The sequence below is a fragment of the Triturus cristatus genome, chromosome 4_1 (genome assembly GCF_964204655.1).
Source record: "Triturus cristatus chromosome 4_1, aTriCri1.1, whole genome shotgun sequence".
Lineage (NCBI taxonomy): Eukaryota > Metazoa > Chordata > Amphibia > Caudata > Salamandridae > Triturus > Triturus cristatus.
Window position 1 is genome coordinate 1,161,715,817 of NC_140585.1, and position 18,041 is coordinate 1,161,733,857.

Consider the following 18,041-nt stretch of genomic DNA (forward strand, 5'->3'; position numbering starts at 1 on the left):
ATGCCCCCACTGTTGGAAGAATGGGTGAAGAACTTGTGGATGCAGTTCCCATTCGTGTAGTTGTTGAGTCTGTCTGCTGAGCAGATCTGCTATGGTGTTTTGTACGCCTGGAACATGTTGTGCCAGGAGAAAAATGTTTTGGGGAATTGCTCATCTCCATATGCTCTGGGCTAAGCGGGAGAGCTGGGGAGAGTGTGTCCCCCCCTGTTTCTGTATATAATACATCGCAGTCATGTTGTCTGTGCGAATGAGGACTGCTTTGCCCGAAATCTGCTTTTGGAAAGATTTTAGGGCTAGAAAGATCGCCAAAAGCTCCAGATGGTTGATGTGGAGCGTTTTTTGCTGTGGCGTCCATAGACCTTGCATTGTGAGGTGTAAGAGGTGCGCTCCCCAGCCGGAGAGCGATGCGTCCGCTGTTAGAGTCACTTGGGGAACCGGGTCCAGGAACGGCCGTCCCTTGGAAAGGTTTGTGGTGTTCCACCACTGCAGAGAGTGATGTGTGCGGCCGTCCACCAACACCAGATCCGTCAGCTGACCCTGGGCCTGGTTCCACTGTTGTGCTAGGCACTCCTGAAGTGGACGCATGTGGAGTCTTGCATGGGGCACTATGAAGATGCAAGACGCCATCATCCCTATGAGCTTCATAAACACTCTTGCTGGTAGAGAGTGTTGAGGAAGGAATATTTTGCGTAAGGCTAGAATGCTTGTGATTCTGGCTGAGTTTGGATAGGCAATACCTTTTGAGGTGTCTATGGTGGCCCCGAGATATTGCTTTGTGTGAGATGGTATGAGGTGGGACTTTTGGTAGTTCACCGTGAAGCCTAGCTGATGAAGCAGTTGGATGGTGCTGTTTGTATGTTGCACGCATTGGTGGTAGGACGTGGCTTTTATGAGCCAGTCGTCTAAGTAAGGGAAGACGTGAACATGTTGACGTCTGAGGTGTGCTGCTACTACTGCTAGGCATTTGGTAAACACTCGTGGTGCAGTGGTGACCCCGAAGGGGAGAACCTTGAATTGATAATGTTGCCCGTCCACCACGAACCTGAGGTATTTTCTGTGAGAGGGGTGTATTGGAATGTGAAAGTACGCGTCTTTCAGATCCAGTGTTGTGAGAAAGTCTCCCTGGCAGAGGAGTGGGAGGACTTGTTGTAAGGTGACCATGTGAAAGTGGTCTGAATGTATGTAGGCATTTAGAGGCCGGAGATCCAGAATGGGTCTGAGGGTCTCGTCTTTCTTTGGGATTAAGAAATATAGGGAGTAGACCCCTAGATTTCGTTGATTGTCGGGTACCTGCTCTATGGCGTGTTTCTGGAGGAGCGAGAGTACCTCTTGTTTGAGCAGTGTGGAATGCTCTTGGGACATTGGACGGTGCCTTGGTGGGATATTGGGTGGGGTAGATGTTAGCTCGAGGCAGTACCCTGACCGAATGATTTGGGTCACCCATTTGTCCGATGTTATGGACTCCCATACGTGGATAAAATCTTGTAGTCTGCCCCCGACCGGAGTGGAATGGTCTGGGGGGAGCGAAGGGGAGTCATTGTGCGGGTGGGGTGGCAGAACGGGTATTGTTGGTTTTGCCCCTGCCCTTATTGTTGTTGCCTCTGTAGCCACCTCTTTGGTTGCCCTTTGAAAAGGTATTTTGAGGAGGGGATTTGTAGGAGGTAGAGGCATTATCGGTGGAGGAGCCTCTACCTGTGCCACGAAAGGACGAGCGTCGAAAGGAACGCTTAGAGGCTTGGGTCTGGAGCGCTCCCATAGACTTCGCTGTGTCTGTATCTTTCTTCATTTTTTCGAGCGCTTCGTCTACCTTTGGGCCAAAGAGTGTTTGCTGGTCAAAGGTGTGATTAAGTATTGATGTCTGGACCTCAGGCTTGAACCCTGATATCCTGAGCCAGGCATGGCGGCGAAGCAGGACACTGGTGTTTATGGCTCTAGAAGCAGTGTCTGCCGCATCGAGGGCACACTTAATGGAGGTGTTTGTGATTAGTTTGCCCTCCTGTATCAGGTCATGAGCTTGGCGTTTGTATTTCTCTGGAAGGTGCTGCATAAGAGCCTCTAATTCATCATAGTGTGCTCTATCATATCGCGCAAGCAGTGCTTGTGTATTTGCAATGCGCCACATGTTTGCAGCCTGGTAGGCGGTGCGTTTACCAGACGCGTCCAGAAGTTTAGATTCCTTGTCTGGTGGTGGGGCATCTCCTGAGGATTGGGAGTTAGCCCGCTTTCTAGCTGTGGAGACAACTAGGGAATCTAGAGGAGCAGGGCCCTTGATGTATGCAGGGTCTGTGGGTGCCGCCTTGTACTTCTTCTCTATTCTAGGGTTTAGTACTCTGGCTCTGACAGGGTCTTTGAATACCTCTGTAGCGTGCTTGGTGACACCCTTAAGCATGGGTAAAATAGCAGTGGAACGATCTTGTAAATCAAATGTATCCAGTAGGAAGTCTTCTTCCACTGGTTCCGTGTGCATGTCCACCCCATGGTAGTGTGCTGCTCTCTGCACTAAATGGTGAAACCCTAAAGAGTCCTCTGGAGGAGACGGCCTTGATGGGTATAGGTCGTCTTGAGGTACGTTGGGTACATCAGGGTTATTATAATCCTCCCATGGATCTGGGGTCCCTGGTGGAGTGGGATCCATTGGGGCGTCCCCTGGGTCATTGTCCGGGTCCCCGTCATCCGGATCTGGGGATGGGGCCGGATCGTAGTGAGGTAAAGGTGGAGGGGGTGGTGGTGGGAGGGGGGGTGGCAGTGGGGAGGGTACTCTAAGGGGAGAAGTAGCTGAGTCTCTCTTTTTGGGTGGAGGAGGAGGAGCCGGAGCCTCAAGGCGACGCTTCTTAGTAATCACAGTCAAAAGGCCAGTGTTTGGATCTCTGGACAAAGTCTTTTGTAAAGGGTCTGGTGTAAACAGAGCCAATGGCGCCGAGTCGTCTGTCGGCACCGGCGATTTCGGAACCGGAGGTTTCGATGTTCTGTGTACGCCTTGCTTTTTGGAGGTCTCCGTGTGTTTCGGCGTCGAATGCTGTTTCGGCGCCGGAGCGTCGGTGCCGACCGATTTCTGTTTGTGTTTGGTCGGCGCCGAGTGTCCAGGCTTCGGCACCGGTGGTTTCGGAGTCGAGCTGGATTTTGCAGGCTTCGGTGCCGAGTGGTGTTTATCGGCACCGGGCGTCGGCTGGCTCGATCCCGAGCTGCCGTGAGACTTTGAGTGCTTCGACACCGGGCCCGAAGGTGGGGTGATCGAGGCTTTGGTTTTGGTTTTGCCCAGGCCGGCAGGCGAGGGAGTAACCGGAGTCTCTTTGGTTTTTGGTGCGGGGCTGGGAGGGGGCATTGTACTCACGGCCCGCTGTCCTGGTGTTACGTCCTCCAGGTCGGAGTCGTCGGCCTCGGAAGCGCTGACGATGTCTTCTCCCAGTTCGGTGTGTGTCTGCCCCGAAGCTTCGGCGTCGTCTCCGAAGATATCCGGTGGAACTGTCGAGGATGAGTGCGCCATGGTGCGTCGAGCCCTTCGATCTCGGATCGTTTTCTTCGATCGAAAAGACTTGCAGGCGGGGCAGTCTCGAGCCTCGTGTTCCGGAGAGAGGCAAAGGTTACACACCTGATGGAGGTCGGTGTGGGGAAATTTAGACCCACATTCTGGGCACTTTTTAAACGGAGTCCTTTCCATCGGCCGGGACCGGAGTCGCGGAGGGCCCGAAGGCCGGTGTCGATGTACGGGATGGAAAAAGTGCCGCTTCGAGAGATGAAGATGATGAAGGAACTCGAAGAATCGAGGATTTTCCGTCGAGGCTGGAACCGTAGAAGTTCGAAGCCGGAGCACGAAGTATCACATCCGAGCCCGATGGCGGAAAAAAACAATCTGAGGATGGAGCCGAAGCCCATGCGCAGTACGGACCGAAGGAGGAGTCACCAAACTCGTGACTTCCAAGCACGGTCCAAGAAGAAAAACAAACTGCAAACATCCGGGCCCAACACCAGATGGCGACCTATGCTAAGTGTACAATCTGCAGCTCATATGCCTCGAACAGAAGTAGAGGTATTGAGAAAGGAGTAAGGTACTAAAAGAAGTAAGGGGGTGAACAGAGATAGAACGAGTGGAAGGGGAGAGAACACGTAGAAGACGAATGGCAAGGTAAAGTGAGCAATCAGGCAGTGAGTGTGAGGAGTGTGATACAGAGGGATATGTGGCAGTGAGCACGAGGTGTGGGGTACAGAGAGATGTTGTGGCAGTGAGCGCGAGGTGTGGAGTACAGAGGGATATAAGGCAGTGAGGGATATAAGGCAGTGAGCGAGAAGTGTGGGGTACAGAGGGATATTTTGTGGCAGTGAGTGCAAGGTGTGGGGTACAGAGGGATATGTGGCAGTGAGCGCGAGGTGTGGGGTACAGAGGGATTTAAGGCAGTGAGCGCGAGGTGTGGGGTACAGAGGAATATGTTGTGGCAGTGAGCGCGAGGTGTGGGGTACAGAGGGATATGTTGTGGCAGTGAGCGCGAGGTGTGGGGTACAGAGGGATATAAGGCAGTGAGCGAGAGGTGTGGGGTACAGAGGGATATAAGGCAGTGAGCGAGAGGTGTGGGGTACAGAGGGATATGTTGTGGCAGTGAGCGCGAGGTGTGGGGTACAGAGGGATATGTTGTGGGAGTGAGCGCAAGGTGTGGGGTACAGAGGGATTTTAGGCAGTGAGCGCGGGGAGTGGGGTACAGAGGGATATAAGGCAGTGAAACACAGGGTCAGGACGTCCTGCCAGACATGATAGGGTGCATACTGGCAGATAGATATGTTAGTGACACGAGACTGTGTACGTTTTAGTGGGATTTGAAATCCGGGCTATGCTGCAACCTCAATTTTTGACTTGGGAGGATAATGCATCGACCCCCCCCTATTCCCCCCCCGAACTTCATTCAGAATAACAATAGTTACTTACCTGTAATCTGTGGTTCTCCAGTATTGGTGTCTTTCATAGATTCACATGCCTGAATCATTCCCCGTCGTCGGAGTGGGAGTCCCACGGTACATAAAAAAGCAACAATTATGCATATATTAACTACAAAAAACCTTGTAACATGAAACCAGGAAGCAAAGTAGCCTAAGCTACAAGGAAAAAACTTCCACACCTATGACTATCACAGTCATTATGTACAGTCCGAACTGCAGCCAATCAGGCGGCAGCACCCCCCAGAATGTTCACCTCAGAGGCTCAGGCTCTCAGATTTTCGCGAACAGGAGTGAACCACTACATAATAGCCTAAAAGCCTCTGAGGGGAGGTGGGCGGGTTGCATGTGAATCTATGAAAGACACCAATACTGGAGAACCACAGATTACAGGTAAGTAACTATTGTTCTTCTCCAATATTTAGGGTGTCTTTCATAGATTCACATGCCTGAATCAGAGTAGATAGCAGTACATAATATAATGCTCATAAGACGCTCCTTTTTGTACCATAGTAAATACACATTGTCAAAATGTATAATTATAGATAAATACATCTGTGTTTCAACATATGCAGAACAATTTCAAGATATAGAAACAGTATGGAATAAGCGTCTTATAGAAAAACATAGTGGAGGAGGGAGAACAGAGGCTCACCTTATTTGAAAAGATTGCGGATAACAGCTTGTCCCACTAATGCATCTGCATCGTTTGAGGCTTCCAAACAGTAGTGCCTGGTAAAAGTGTGTCTGTTGGACCATGTTGTCGCTCTACAGATCTGGTGAAGAGGCACACCGGCAAAAAGAGCTGTGGATGAAGAAATTGCTCTTGTAGAGTGCGCTCTTGGGGTTGCCTGCAATGGTCTTCCCGCTTGATCATGGCATAGGCAAATTGCAGCAGAAATCCAACGAGCAATGGTTGGTTTTGAGACCGAATGTCCTTGGCGCGGTTTACCATATGCCACAAACAGTTGGTCTGATTTGCGTATTGTTGCTGTCCGTTGTAAGTAGAACTTGAGACATCTTTTGATGTCAAGGGAATGCAAAACCCTTTCCGCAGCTGTGAGCGGATTTGGGAAAAAAAGTCTTTAAAATTATAGGTTCATTAAGGTGGAAATCCGCAGGGACTTTTGGCATGAACTTTGGGTTCATGTGAATAGGTTTGAATGGGTGTCGCATTAGTTGTGTAAGCACTATATTAAGGTGCCAAGGAGGAGGTGGACGTCGAATAGGGGGGGGCATCCGGACCAACCCCTTGAAGAGGAGAAGAATGGGAGAGGCCGGATCTTGCTAATTGAAGAAAGAATGGTAGAATTTGTTCTGGTCTTGCCTGAATAGGGTGGATATTGACAGATTGACACCACATGCAAAACCTCTTCCATTTTAGTTTGTACGTTTTAATCGTAGCAGGTGCTCGAGCATTAGCAAAACCTTCCTGACAGTCATGAGGGATACCTAGGTGTGCGAATTCAAGGTGTTGAGGAGCCATGCCGCTAATCTCAGCGATGCTGGGTCTGGGTGACAGATTTGTCCGTTCTGGATGGACAGAAGGTTCGGAATTGGTCGAAACCGGATGGGCTCGCACTCCGAGAGGAGGAGAAGTTCCGTAAACCAGTACTGGCGAGGCCACCTGGGAGCAATGAGTATCAGGCGGCAAGGTTGTTTCTTGATCTTGCGCAGAACTCGTAGAGCCAACGGATTTGGTGGAAAAGCGTAGGCACATATCTGTGACCAATTCATCGAAAACGCATTTCCGAGTGAGTCTTTGTGGGGAACCCAACTTGCAAAGGATGGGCATTTGCGGTTCTGGTTGGTTGCAAACAGGTCTAGATCGGGGTGCCTCCATAGTCGAAAGACTCTGTTCAGGGATGGTTGATAAAGTTCCCACTCGTGGTTTGATGTTGCGGACCTGCTGATGGAATCCGCCAGAACATTGGTGACTCCTGGGGCATGAATGGCTGTGAGGCCGATTTTGTGACGAATCGCTCAGTCCCAAATCTCTTGTTGAGATAAAAGGGCTGACTTTGTCCCGCCTTGTCTGTTCAAGTAATGCATACTTTCATCGTATTGTCCATTCGTATTAGTACAGAGGTTCCTCTGATGATAGTTCGAAACAATTTTAGAGCCAAGAAAATGGCCCGTAACTTTAGAAGGTTGATATGCCACTTCTTTTGTTCCAAAGTCCAGCTGCCGTTGACTGTCATCCCTTGAAGGTGCGCCCATCCCTCGAGGGAGGTATCTGTGGTTATGGTGAAATGCGGCATTTCGACTAGAAATGCACATCCTTCTCCTAAGTTCTTCATTTTGCTCCACAAAAGAAAGGTTACCCGCATCCGAAGAGTGATGCGAACGATGTCCTCGAACGATCCCGGAATCTGGAGCCATTGAAGGTTTAGTTCCTCCTGCAGTGGCCTCATTCTGTAACGGCAGTTGAGAATCAGAGGAATGCAAGAAGAAATCATGCCTAGGAAGGACTTGTATAAACGGACTGAAACGCACTCTTTTGACAGCAAGGAGCGCACGAGATTGCAGATTTTGATTTGCCTTTCTTTTGAGACAAAGGCGTGGGTCAGTTTTGTGTCCAGTGTTGCTCCTAGAAAGGTCTTTCTCTGTGATGGAGTCAGATGAGATTTTTCTAAATTTATGGAAAGACCCAGAGACTGGAAAAGTAGCAGACACTGCTGAACATGTGCGGTTGTTGCTTGGAAAGAATTCGCCTTGATAAGGCAGTCGTCTAAGTACGGGAAAATTTGAATGCCCTGCAGGCGAAGGTGTGCAGTCACTGGCGCTATGACTTTTGTAAACAGCCGAGGTGCTGAACGGAGTCCAAATGGAAGGACTCGGAATTGAAAGTCTCTGCCAGCCACTCTGAACCGTAGAAATTTTCTGTGTCTGGGTAGGATCGGCACATGAAAATAAGCGTCTTAAAGGTCGAGGGTGGCCATGTGATCCCCTGCTGAAAGCAATTGTAGAATTTCTTGAAGTGTTAACATTCGGAAGGATAACTTCTTTAGGTATTTATGGAGGGCGCGAAGGTAGAGAATAGGGCGCCATTCTCCCGACTTTTTTCGACTGAGGAAAAATCTCGAATAAAATCCTGTTCCTCTTTGTAACAGAGGGGCTCTTTCGATTGCTACCTTCCGAATCATCAGATTTATTTGGGGAAAAAAGCTCCTTGAGATGAGCAGGAGGTAGTCTTCTGGGAGGAGAGTTTGGGGGAATCTTTGTGAACTCCAGAGCATGGCCTCTGGCTACTATAGCCAAAACACACTTCTCTGTAGTAATTCTAGATCAGTTCGAGTAAGAGTGGGATATTCTTCCTCCAATTCTTGAATGGGGCGACGGCAGAGATGGTGGCAGTTGGCTGACCTCATTGTTTTTTTATTGGACTCCCGTCCACGAAATGATTGCTTCCTTCTTGACTGCGAATAAGAGTTACCTCGCTGTCCATAAGATTGTTATCTGTAGTTTTGGAATCTTTGATTAGTTTGGGAGGTTTGATAAGAACGTTGTTGATTATACCCTCCCCTGTTGGAGAAGGATCCACGTCCTTTGGCACCACGAAAAGACGACTAACGAAACTGCAGGCTACCAAGAGACCTCGCCGTCTCTGTATCTTTTTTTAATAGCCTGAAGGGCCTCATCAACATGTTGCCCGAACAGAGACTCTCCATCGAACGGCATTTCGATAATTTTTGTTTGGACCTCGACGGAAAGATGTTGAATTCAGCCAACCTTGTCTGCTCAATACTGCTGCACCCGCCAATTGTCTAAATCCAGTGGATGCCACATCCATGGCTGCGTCGATAATTTCAGCAGAGGTATATTCTCCCTCCTGTAGAATCTTCAAGGCCTCAGACTGGGAAGGCTCCGACAGCATGTTAATGTAGGGGGAGATGTCGGACCACATTTGCCGATCGTATCTCCCTAATATGGCTAGGGAATTTGCAGCCCGAACCGTCGTCGCAGCAATCGTGGAGACCTTCTTTCCAATTGAATCCAACCGTCTGCCATCCCTGTCAGGCGGAGTTGATATAGGTGAAGAGGGGTTCCTGGCCCGTCTCTGCACCGCTTGGGCGATGACAGAGTCAGTTTTCGGCTGGCCGATGAGGCATGCCGGTGAATCGCTTGGCGACTTATATTTTTTGGCCAACCGAGGCAAGACTGCTGGAAGAGAATTTGGTGTCGCCATGACTTTTAATCCTTCCTTCCAGATAAAATCTATTATTGGAATTGTCCTGATCTGCTTTCGCGGTTGGTCCTTAAAATCGTAAAGAAAGCAGCCATCTTTCTTTGCCTCCATAGGGATGAGGAATCTCTTTGTTGCCCTCTCCATAAGGAGATGAAAACGTCCGATATCCACCGGAGGAGAGTCCACGGGGGCCAGAGCGGACGGTGACGTAGTTTGGATATGATATTCGTCCCACTCCGACAGCACTGACTGGTCATCCACCTCTCCCTCTTCCCTGTCATCATCTGTTGCATTTGCATCATGGGAATGACGAGATGGCAGTGGAGAAGGTGGTCTGGGAGATTGAAAAGAGGTTCTGGGAACCCTTGGCATAGGCGTGGATGGAAGAGATTCCGACGATTCCGATGGAGGAAAGCACCGATAATAGTCCTGCAACATATATTGCAAATTGTTCAGCAATTCCAAAGACATTTGTGCTGAGGGAACTGTGACAGGAGGTGGAGCTTGAGGCTCAGTACCTGGTTCTTCCTCCTGGTCGTCATCCTGGTATTTAATAAACCGTTCTGATGGACTCCTAGCAGTGCGGAATCTGTCATCCTCTCCAGATTCGTCGTCCTCATCTTCCTCCTCAGAATCTAATAACTGTTACGGCAGCTTGAATGGTGACAGGGCATCCAATGAGGAGCCACGACGTTGTAGTAGAGAAGCCGCAGTCGAAGGCAGGGTGGATGAAGCAGTAGCCGATGTTGCAGTCCAAACTTGTAAATCCATACAGGAAGGCAAAAGAGGCGTCGACGAGTGCGCCGTGGTGCCAAAAGGATGTGCGTCGATGAGGAAGCTGTCTTAGACGACGAGGCAATTTTCGTCGACAAGAGGATAGCCGTTGACGAGGCAATCTTCGTCGACGAGGTCGACAACGACGACGAGGTAATCTTTGTCGACGAGGCAATTTTCATCGACGCCGAATCAGTCTTCGTCGACGAGGCAGCCGTCAACGACACACCTGTCTTCATCGACAAAGGTTGCCGTCGACGAGGAAGTCTTAGTCGACGAGGTGGCCGTCGACGCAGAAGTCGTCGACATCTTCTTTGTCCTTAATGTCGACGGAGTGCTGACGAGAGATGTAATTTCCTTCGTCGACGAGATGGGTCTAACAGCCACGGAGATCAGCGTCGACGAAGATGAAGCCGATATCATAATTATCTTAGGTCTCGGAGACGAGAATGTAACTGTCGACGTAGATGTAGCGTTGACGATGATAATCTACGAAAGAGCCGTCGACTACGGCATCTTTTGCTGAGGTAATTCCTTGTCAGGAAGTCTTTTAGATGTCAGAGACGTTCCTGTCTTTCTCGGGGGCGTAGCAGGCTTAGACTTGGAAGGTGGAGAAGCCTCTTTTGAAGAATAAGGCGGCGGCAAGCCAGAGCCTTTAGCAGGCTGAACCTTTCTCAACACCTTTGCCCCAGGAGATGATAAGTCTTCTTCACCTATCCTCTTTCTAGAGGATACAGATGACCCAGAGGCTGCACTTTCCACCTCAGATAAAGGGTTATCCTTGTCCTTAATCTGCTGTAGCCACAGAAGTAGGCGCCCTTCCCTATCCCGGAGAGATTTCTGAGGGAATGTCCTGCAGATCTTACAATCCCTCACCTCATGTTCCGGATAGAGGCAGTAGATACACTTCTTGTGAGGATCTTCAGAGAGTAGCCGGAGCTTTCCACAAGATTGTATTATGGTATTTGTTTTACACTTACTACCCCCAACGTGGACATCCCCTCCAACTGCAGCGGCGCTGCTCGAGAGAGGACACGCCGGCACTCAAACCCACCCCCTGGGCTTGGATTCTGAACGTGAGAACCTCACAACTCGCTACCGGTGGTGACCGCTCCCAGCAGGAATGGTTTACCCCTATGCGTGAATGGCTGAAGTCTAGGCAGCACTTGCAAGAGAACAGATAATCCAGAGATCTTAAGTTAACCAAGTCCAAGCGTGAGTAGCTCTTGCAATCTAGGTTTTTCTTTACATTCTTGAACTTGTAAGCCCGATTTAAAAATAGTACTACAAATACTAAAACACGAAGAAAATGCATGGTGAGGCGAAATCAGAAACAACAGCTACCAGTATTACCGGGTACAGGGGAGTGAGGGAACCTATTTGTCCTAAATGTTACTGTTTTTTTCGTTAAAAGACCAAACAAGTTCTGGGGGGATTTTCCACACTTGAATTAAGGCCCATGGTACCGTTCCTAAACCACTGCCATAAACTACTCTCGAACGGAACCGGAAAATGTACTAGTTCTTGATGTATTGCTGCTAAAAATCAAAGGGTGACAGAGCGCTTTAAAAATGTACAGTTAATATTTCAAATTTCCAAATACAACAAGCGCTCCCCATGACGCATTTGCTCGGCTTTTTCTGCCGTCCCACTTGGACGGCCTCGCCTGCTAAAAGGTTTCTTGTCTTTATGGCCCCATATGCATTTGGCCCCATAAAGATAAGAAACCTTTTGCGACGCAAGGCAGGTAGACGAGCCCGTCCAAATGGGACGGCCCAGAAAGCCAAGCAAATACGTCACCAACAGCTCTTTTCCATGGCTGGCCACCGTTTAGTATAAACGGTGACGCCAGCCAATGGAAAAGAGGGGCGGGGCTTAATGCCCCTTACAGAAAATACCTCATATCATTAAATCTCGCCAGCCAGACTGCGCATGAGCGCAGCCTACGCTAGCGAGACCTAAAACGCATTAAGTGAGAGGAATACTTCATTGGCTGAAGCAAGAAGTAAGGAATCTTCAATATGGTGAATGACGCAATAAAAATTAAGGAAACATACTAAACATGGACAATTTACCAAAATGTTTGAGTTTTATGCCTGGATCACACAGGAATGGCTGTCTCCATACCTTCTAATAATGCTACCTCTGTACCACGTAAAAAGGTCAACTGGTACTCGCCCAAAATACTGTCAGGTCTGAGCTGACCAGAAGCTGTAATACTGCCTTGTCTAGAATTTTTTGTAAGAATGGATAAATATTTTTCATTACAGGGCTCAAACACACCTGAGCAACTAGTATTATGCAATGTGAAAACATTAAACTCTGTAAGAACACGATACAATTACCTGGGTGGAAAGAGACCACAAAAACTAATAGCAGACACAACAAAAGAGGAACAAATGCATTATCAGGAAAGTCAATGAACCGAAACTGTAAATTATCCCAATTGTTACAAAAAGAGTCGAGAAATATAGGCATTGATCCACGTAACAGAAACTGCCACATCCAGACTGCTTCAATTTGTCAGTGATGCAGTGCAGGTCTGAGGTAAGAATGGGCAGCGATCACCCTGCTGGAAATCACAAGCTCTGGACATTTGCTTTCCAATAGGACTATTGATGGTTGTCCATAAAACTCAAACAATGAAGCATATTTTGGGATCAGATTGGCATTTTCTCATGCATATGCGGACATCACTGAGCAGATAAACCTGACATTTTGATATCATAAATGAGCCACATTCAAAATCAAATGAGAGGAGAGTGAGAAGTGAATAAAATAGGTTTGCATTAGTTGCCCAAGTGTACGAGTTACTTACCTTCGGTAACGATGGATCTGGTAGAGACCATTCTAGCCGCAGATTCCTTCACGTAGAATTATCCCCAGGCGTGAGACTGGATCTGGAAACTTTTGCCACAGCATCGCTGTGCGCCGGGGGCAGGGTGACATCACGCGACTCCGCCCAGACGGCATCCGCGTATGTGACATCAGCGAGGTCACATAAGAACCGCACCGGCGCGCCTACGTCGGTTTTCTTCAGAAAACTTTTCCGCACAACAACGCGGAATCACCTGATAAAAAACTGTGGGAGCATGAGAACAGTGTGCAAAGAGCAGAAAAGCTGGAAAGAAACGGTGACTACCACCACCACCAGAGTAGTGCCAACACCGCAGACCCCAAGGGCAGGGAAAGGAGAAAGAAGAAGAACAAGCAGAAACCTGCGCAGCCACCCTACCCACACAGACAACCTCCCATCCCTGTGCCCCGAAGGGAAGAACAGGCATAAGTCATGGCACACAGAGGAAGCCCACCCCCCCTCATCCTGAGCAAGGAAGGGGATCAGTCCGAAGACGGACAGGGACAACAAACCACCAAGCCACCCTAACCTAGAGGGCAACCACCCACAAGGACAAGACATGGCCAGAGGACCCTCAAACCAGAGGACAGCAATGGAAGGGAGGGATGACAAGGATAGAAGCAAGCCCCCCCCCCCCAAACATGGAGTAGCCAGAGCAGCAGGACACCAGCGCACTGTAACCCCATCCTCCAAAGAATCAAGGGAGGAAGGAACCGCCCCCAGCCGGAGCCACCCGTCAAGAACGAGGAAGGCATTCACTGCTAACACAGCCCCCACCGGCAGGAGAGTACCAAAGACCAACCCAAGGGTCCTCGCAGAAAAGGGGAGGAAGGGTGGGCGGTGAAGGAATTTGTGACTAGAATCGTCTCTACCAGATACATCGTTACCGAAGGTAAGTAACTCGTACATCTGATAGAGACTACTTGCCGCAGATTCCGAAACGTAGAATAGATACCCTAGCAATACCCCCGGGGAAGGAGGGTCTGCGAAAGGACCCCACCAGCCAATGCAGACGGCCCCACAGGGGACCCGATCTGTGGACTAGGTAGAACCGCGCCCCTGCCAGGCCAAGGGAACCCCCACAAGCAGAACCCCACCGACCCCAAAGGGATGTAGGAGGAAAAGAAGGCTGAAGAGGCTCGCACACCCACAGCAGCGGAACCAAGGGCAAGGGCTGAGAGGCCGGAGGAGGAGGACGAGCCCTGCCAAGAGCCTCTGGATGGCGGAGTCGGCAGGGGCATGAAACAACAGACTGCCATCAAATGGGAGATCAATGAGCCTCTCCCGAATATTTTCGAGGAAGATGCCGTCCCGAAGCCAAGCATGGAGAGCGAATGAGGAAGCCATGGCCCGGCCCAACGCCTCAGATGTCTAGAGCGGAGCGGAGAATAAACGCCGCAAGCTCCCGGCCATCCAATGCATGGTGCCTCAAATCCACCTGAGCAGACTCCTGGGACGCTGAAGACGCTAGAGACTCAGACGAGTCCCAAAAACAGGAGGAGGCCCTAGCCGGCACACACAGGGTGTTAAGGGCCGAAGGGCCGTGCTGGTCGAGGCGAAAATGTTGCGTCCCCAAGTGTCCAGCCAGCGGACCTCCCTGGACAGCGGAGCCAACAGGGGCGGAGGGAGGGAAAAGCAGGACGCTGAAGGGGACTGGCGGCTGAGGGGTGAATGGACAGGCACACCGGGTCACGCGGCGTCGGAAGGTGCAGATGCAGATGATGTGGAGGCACCGGGTCCCTGGAGGCAGGACGCCTCCAAGCCCCTGTCAACTCAGAAAGGAGCGAACCTTCAAAGAGAAGCAAGATTTCCCTCCCACCAGAGCCCTGGTGGAGGACCTCCAACAAATGGTCCGCCGGAAAGTGAGCCACCGGGTCACCCATGCGTAGAATGCCCACAGCCGTGGACATCGCGTGAGTGAAGGCCGCCACCGCATCCGTAGGGCCCACGGTGGAGAAAGCAACTCCTCTGTGGGCGACGGCTGCAAACTAAGGCGGCCGTCCCCGAGGCCAAGCGGGGCGGGCAAGGGCCAGACCTGGAAGTCAGGAGGTGCCAAAGAATGAGGGACCTGCCGCTCCTCTGACAGACACCCCTGCCGCAGAAAGGGCAGGGAGCCACCCTTCAACGCTGAAGAAATAGACCCCACACGGCGACTAGTCTCCGGGGAGGACGACACCAAAATGCAGCCTGCCTCCGGAGAAGCAGGAGCGTCCGAAGACTAATCCGCCGTACGACCCCTCTGCGGAGCCGTGGAATCCGCCGCTTGAGGCAGGACACCGGCGCCATCCGGCGTCGACAGGCAAGGGACCTCCAAGTCACCCCGTACCAAAGACCGGAGCGAGAACCGGAGTAGAGTAATAGCCGCACTGACCCCGGAGAGGCGCCAGGACAGCGCCGGCTGACCCCTGCCGAGGCAACCACCTGCGTGGGGGAACAGGATGGGCCCGGGAAGGGGCCTGAAGCCCTCTGCCGGCCACAGCCCAGAAGGAGGCGAAGGTTGCCCGGCAACCCCTGTGGCAGCGCCAGGGACGATACAACCTCCGACTCGCCCTCCAACGAGGCAGCCGCCAGTGAGCAGGTACGAGAGGGGCCCAGAGAAGGACCAGAGGTCTGACCTCAACCCGGAGCAGGAAGAGGAGGGGCCACTGACCCCTGTGGCTTCGCACAGTCCAGCTGCTGCCGGCGCCGTAGTGGCGTCACCTCGGCAAAGGGACCACCCTGCAAAGGGACCGAGAGGGGCTCGGGATGCGACCCGAGCCCCGGCGACCTACCGCGAAATCACAGGGACCCCGCGGGGGTTTGCGGCGAGGCAGAGATGCCGTGGCCTGAAGGAGGTGCCCCAGATGAGCCACACCCCAACAGAACCACATCCTCCAAGCCTGGATCCGACCCAGTCAGCGCCGGAGCCACCAGCGGCACCACGGAGAGCCCTACGCGAGGCGAGGGATCCGCCGACGCCCCAGGAGGGGAAGGAGGATGAGACGCCAGCGAGGCCTGCAAACCCGCCGCGTAAGTCTCCATCTGGACTCTCGATGCCCCCAACACCGGGAAACGGTGGATAGGACGACACGCGGGGCCGCATCACCCGCAGAGAGTCCATGCACCCGGTAGGCCGAGAACCAGCCTCCAGGGACGAACTGCGACACTTACCCACCGGGGAGCGACGCTTACGTGACATCGGAGAAAGGCGAGGACGACGACCACGGCCAGACCTGAAGTTATCCGCCTTAGCAGACCGAGGGGAGGACGTCGACCTGGAGAGAGGCGCCGAGAGAAGTTTCAGTCGGTGCTCCCGCCGCGACTTCGGCTTCAACTTTTGGCACGCCGCACAATCCAAGGTGCCGTGATTTTCCCCCAAACACCACATGCAAATGAGTTGAGGGTCCGTCGCCGACATAAGACTCCCACAAAACGCGCAAGTTTAAAAGCCCGAAGGCATTCGCACACTGCTTCCACCAAAATAGAATGGAAGAAAGGGGGGCCTTAAACAGGCCCGCAGCAAGGAACGGATCTGCGTTGCACGCGGAAAAGGAAAAAACTGACGTAGGCGCGCCGGGGCGTGTCTTATGTGACCTCGCTGACATCATGTACGCGGACGACACCTGGGCGGAGTCGCGTGATGTCGCCCCGGCGCGCATGGATGCTGTGGCAAAAGTTTCCGGATCCAGTCTCACGCCTGGGGATAATTCTACGTGAAGGAATCTGCGACTAGTAGTCTCTATCAGATACATGCCCTAGTTTGTTAAAGATTAACTTAGTTGCCTTCAAGGATCACAGTACCTATAAGTTAAATTTTAGAAACCCTAACAGGCAAAATCAGCACAGAAGCCAGCTGCTCAGGTTGGCCGTGGACATTCCTAGGTACAAAGCACAAAAAGCTTTTATTTAGGTGCAATGCTCCAGAAATTTTGAATAATGACAGAGGCCAGTGGACTTGTGAAAAATAGGTGGTCAGCACTGCTTTCACAAGCTAGCTTGCAATATAGAATTGTGTTTTGGATTGGCTATAGCTATTCTGTGAATTATTTTACCCACTTGCTCTTTCCTTTCGAAATTAGTTCCAAATTAGGCAATCCTACATTTACAGGGCTCACTAACAGGAAAGTAAGTCTGCCTCCATTTACCGCTGATGGGATGCTTTGTGTTGGTCTTTTCCACCTGACAACTTGAAGGAAAACGGGTCTTCATTGGGATGATGGGGGTGTCAACTGGAAAGAGAAGAGCAGTTTGGCTTCAGAACAAAGAAGTATGTGTTCGCTTTTTACATTAATGAACACTTGGGAGGATCACTGCTTACCTTTACATTAGTTCAAATAATATCTTACAACATGCACACTTCTACCTTGGTAGCCAACTCAGCCATAACTTTTTCAAGGTCAAGTAAAAAGATAACTAGGTGTTGGATAGATGCTATTTGTAACAAAAGTGTATGTGTGTATATATATATATATATATATATATATATATATATATATATATATATACACACACACACACACATATACATATATACAAACATATACACACACATACATAAATACACATAAATATATACACACACATATATATATATATATACACACACACACACGTTAATATACATTTACATATATATATACACACACTTGTCACACAAAAAACTTAAAGTGCTGTTATGGTTACAAAATAAAATTGGGAGAAAAAAAACACTAAAATTAACAAATTATGGTTTGGAGCGCAAACCATAACTCACAAAACAGCCACTCAACCAATGACTCGCACACAAAATACTATACTAATGGCCTTTCCCCTAATGCAACAGATACAATTACAAATTATGACAATTACACGGATCAGATTATGGAAGAATTTATCCTTACCAGTTTGAAAGATATGAATATGAAAGTAGGATCAATAAATGGATTGATTAAGTGTTTTTAATGGCATTTTGTTTTTGTGTTTTACATATTGCTATAAATACTTTGAGGTACAAAGAATTGTATTGCAGTTAGACATACCAACCAAAAGGAAGGATCCACTCAAAAAGGAAACCGCATTAAGTGAGAGGAATAATTCATTGGCGGAGGCAAGAAGTAAGGAATTGTCAATATGATAAATGACGCAAAACAAATTAAGGAAACATATGCAAAATAGATAATTTACCAAAATGGTTCGGTTGTATGCCGCCTGGATCACACAGGACTGGCTGTCCTCATACCTTCGAATAATGCTACCTCTGCACCATGTAAAAAGGTCAACCACCACACGCAATGCTACCTCTGCACCATGTAATAAGGTCAACCACCACTCACTCAAAAT

General features: G+C 50.1%; 1 protein-coding gene across 8 annotated transcripts in view; it reads right to left on the reverse strand.

Annotated features, from left to right (window-relative positions):
• Positions 1–18,041, reverse strand: part of BRD4 (bromodomain containing 4) — a 1,415,251-nt gene that overhangs the window by 969,129 nt on the left and 428,081 nt on the right. For 6 of the 8 annotated variants that reach the window (XM_085654329.1, XM_085654330.1, XM_085654326.1 and 3 more), the window contains exon 6: positions 16,868–16,951. The exons of the other annotated variants lie outside the window; for them this stretch is intronic. In XM_085654329.1, the coding sequence (XP_085510455.1) occupies positions 16,868–16,951 (84 nt within the window). The remainder of the gene's footprint in view (positions 1–16,867; positions 16,952–18,041) is intronic. 8 annotated transcript variants of the gene reach the window in all.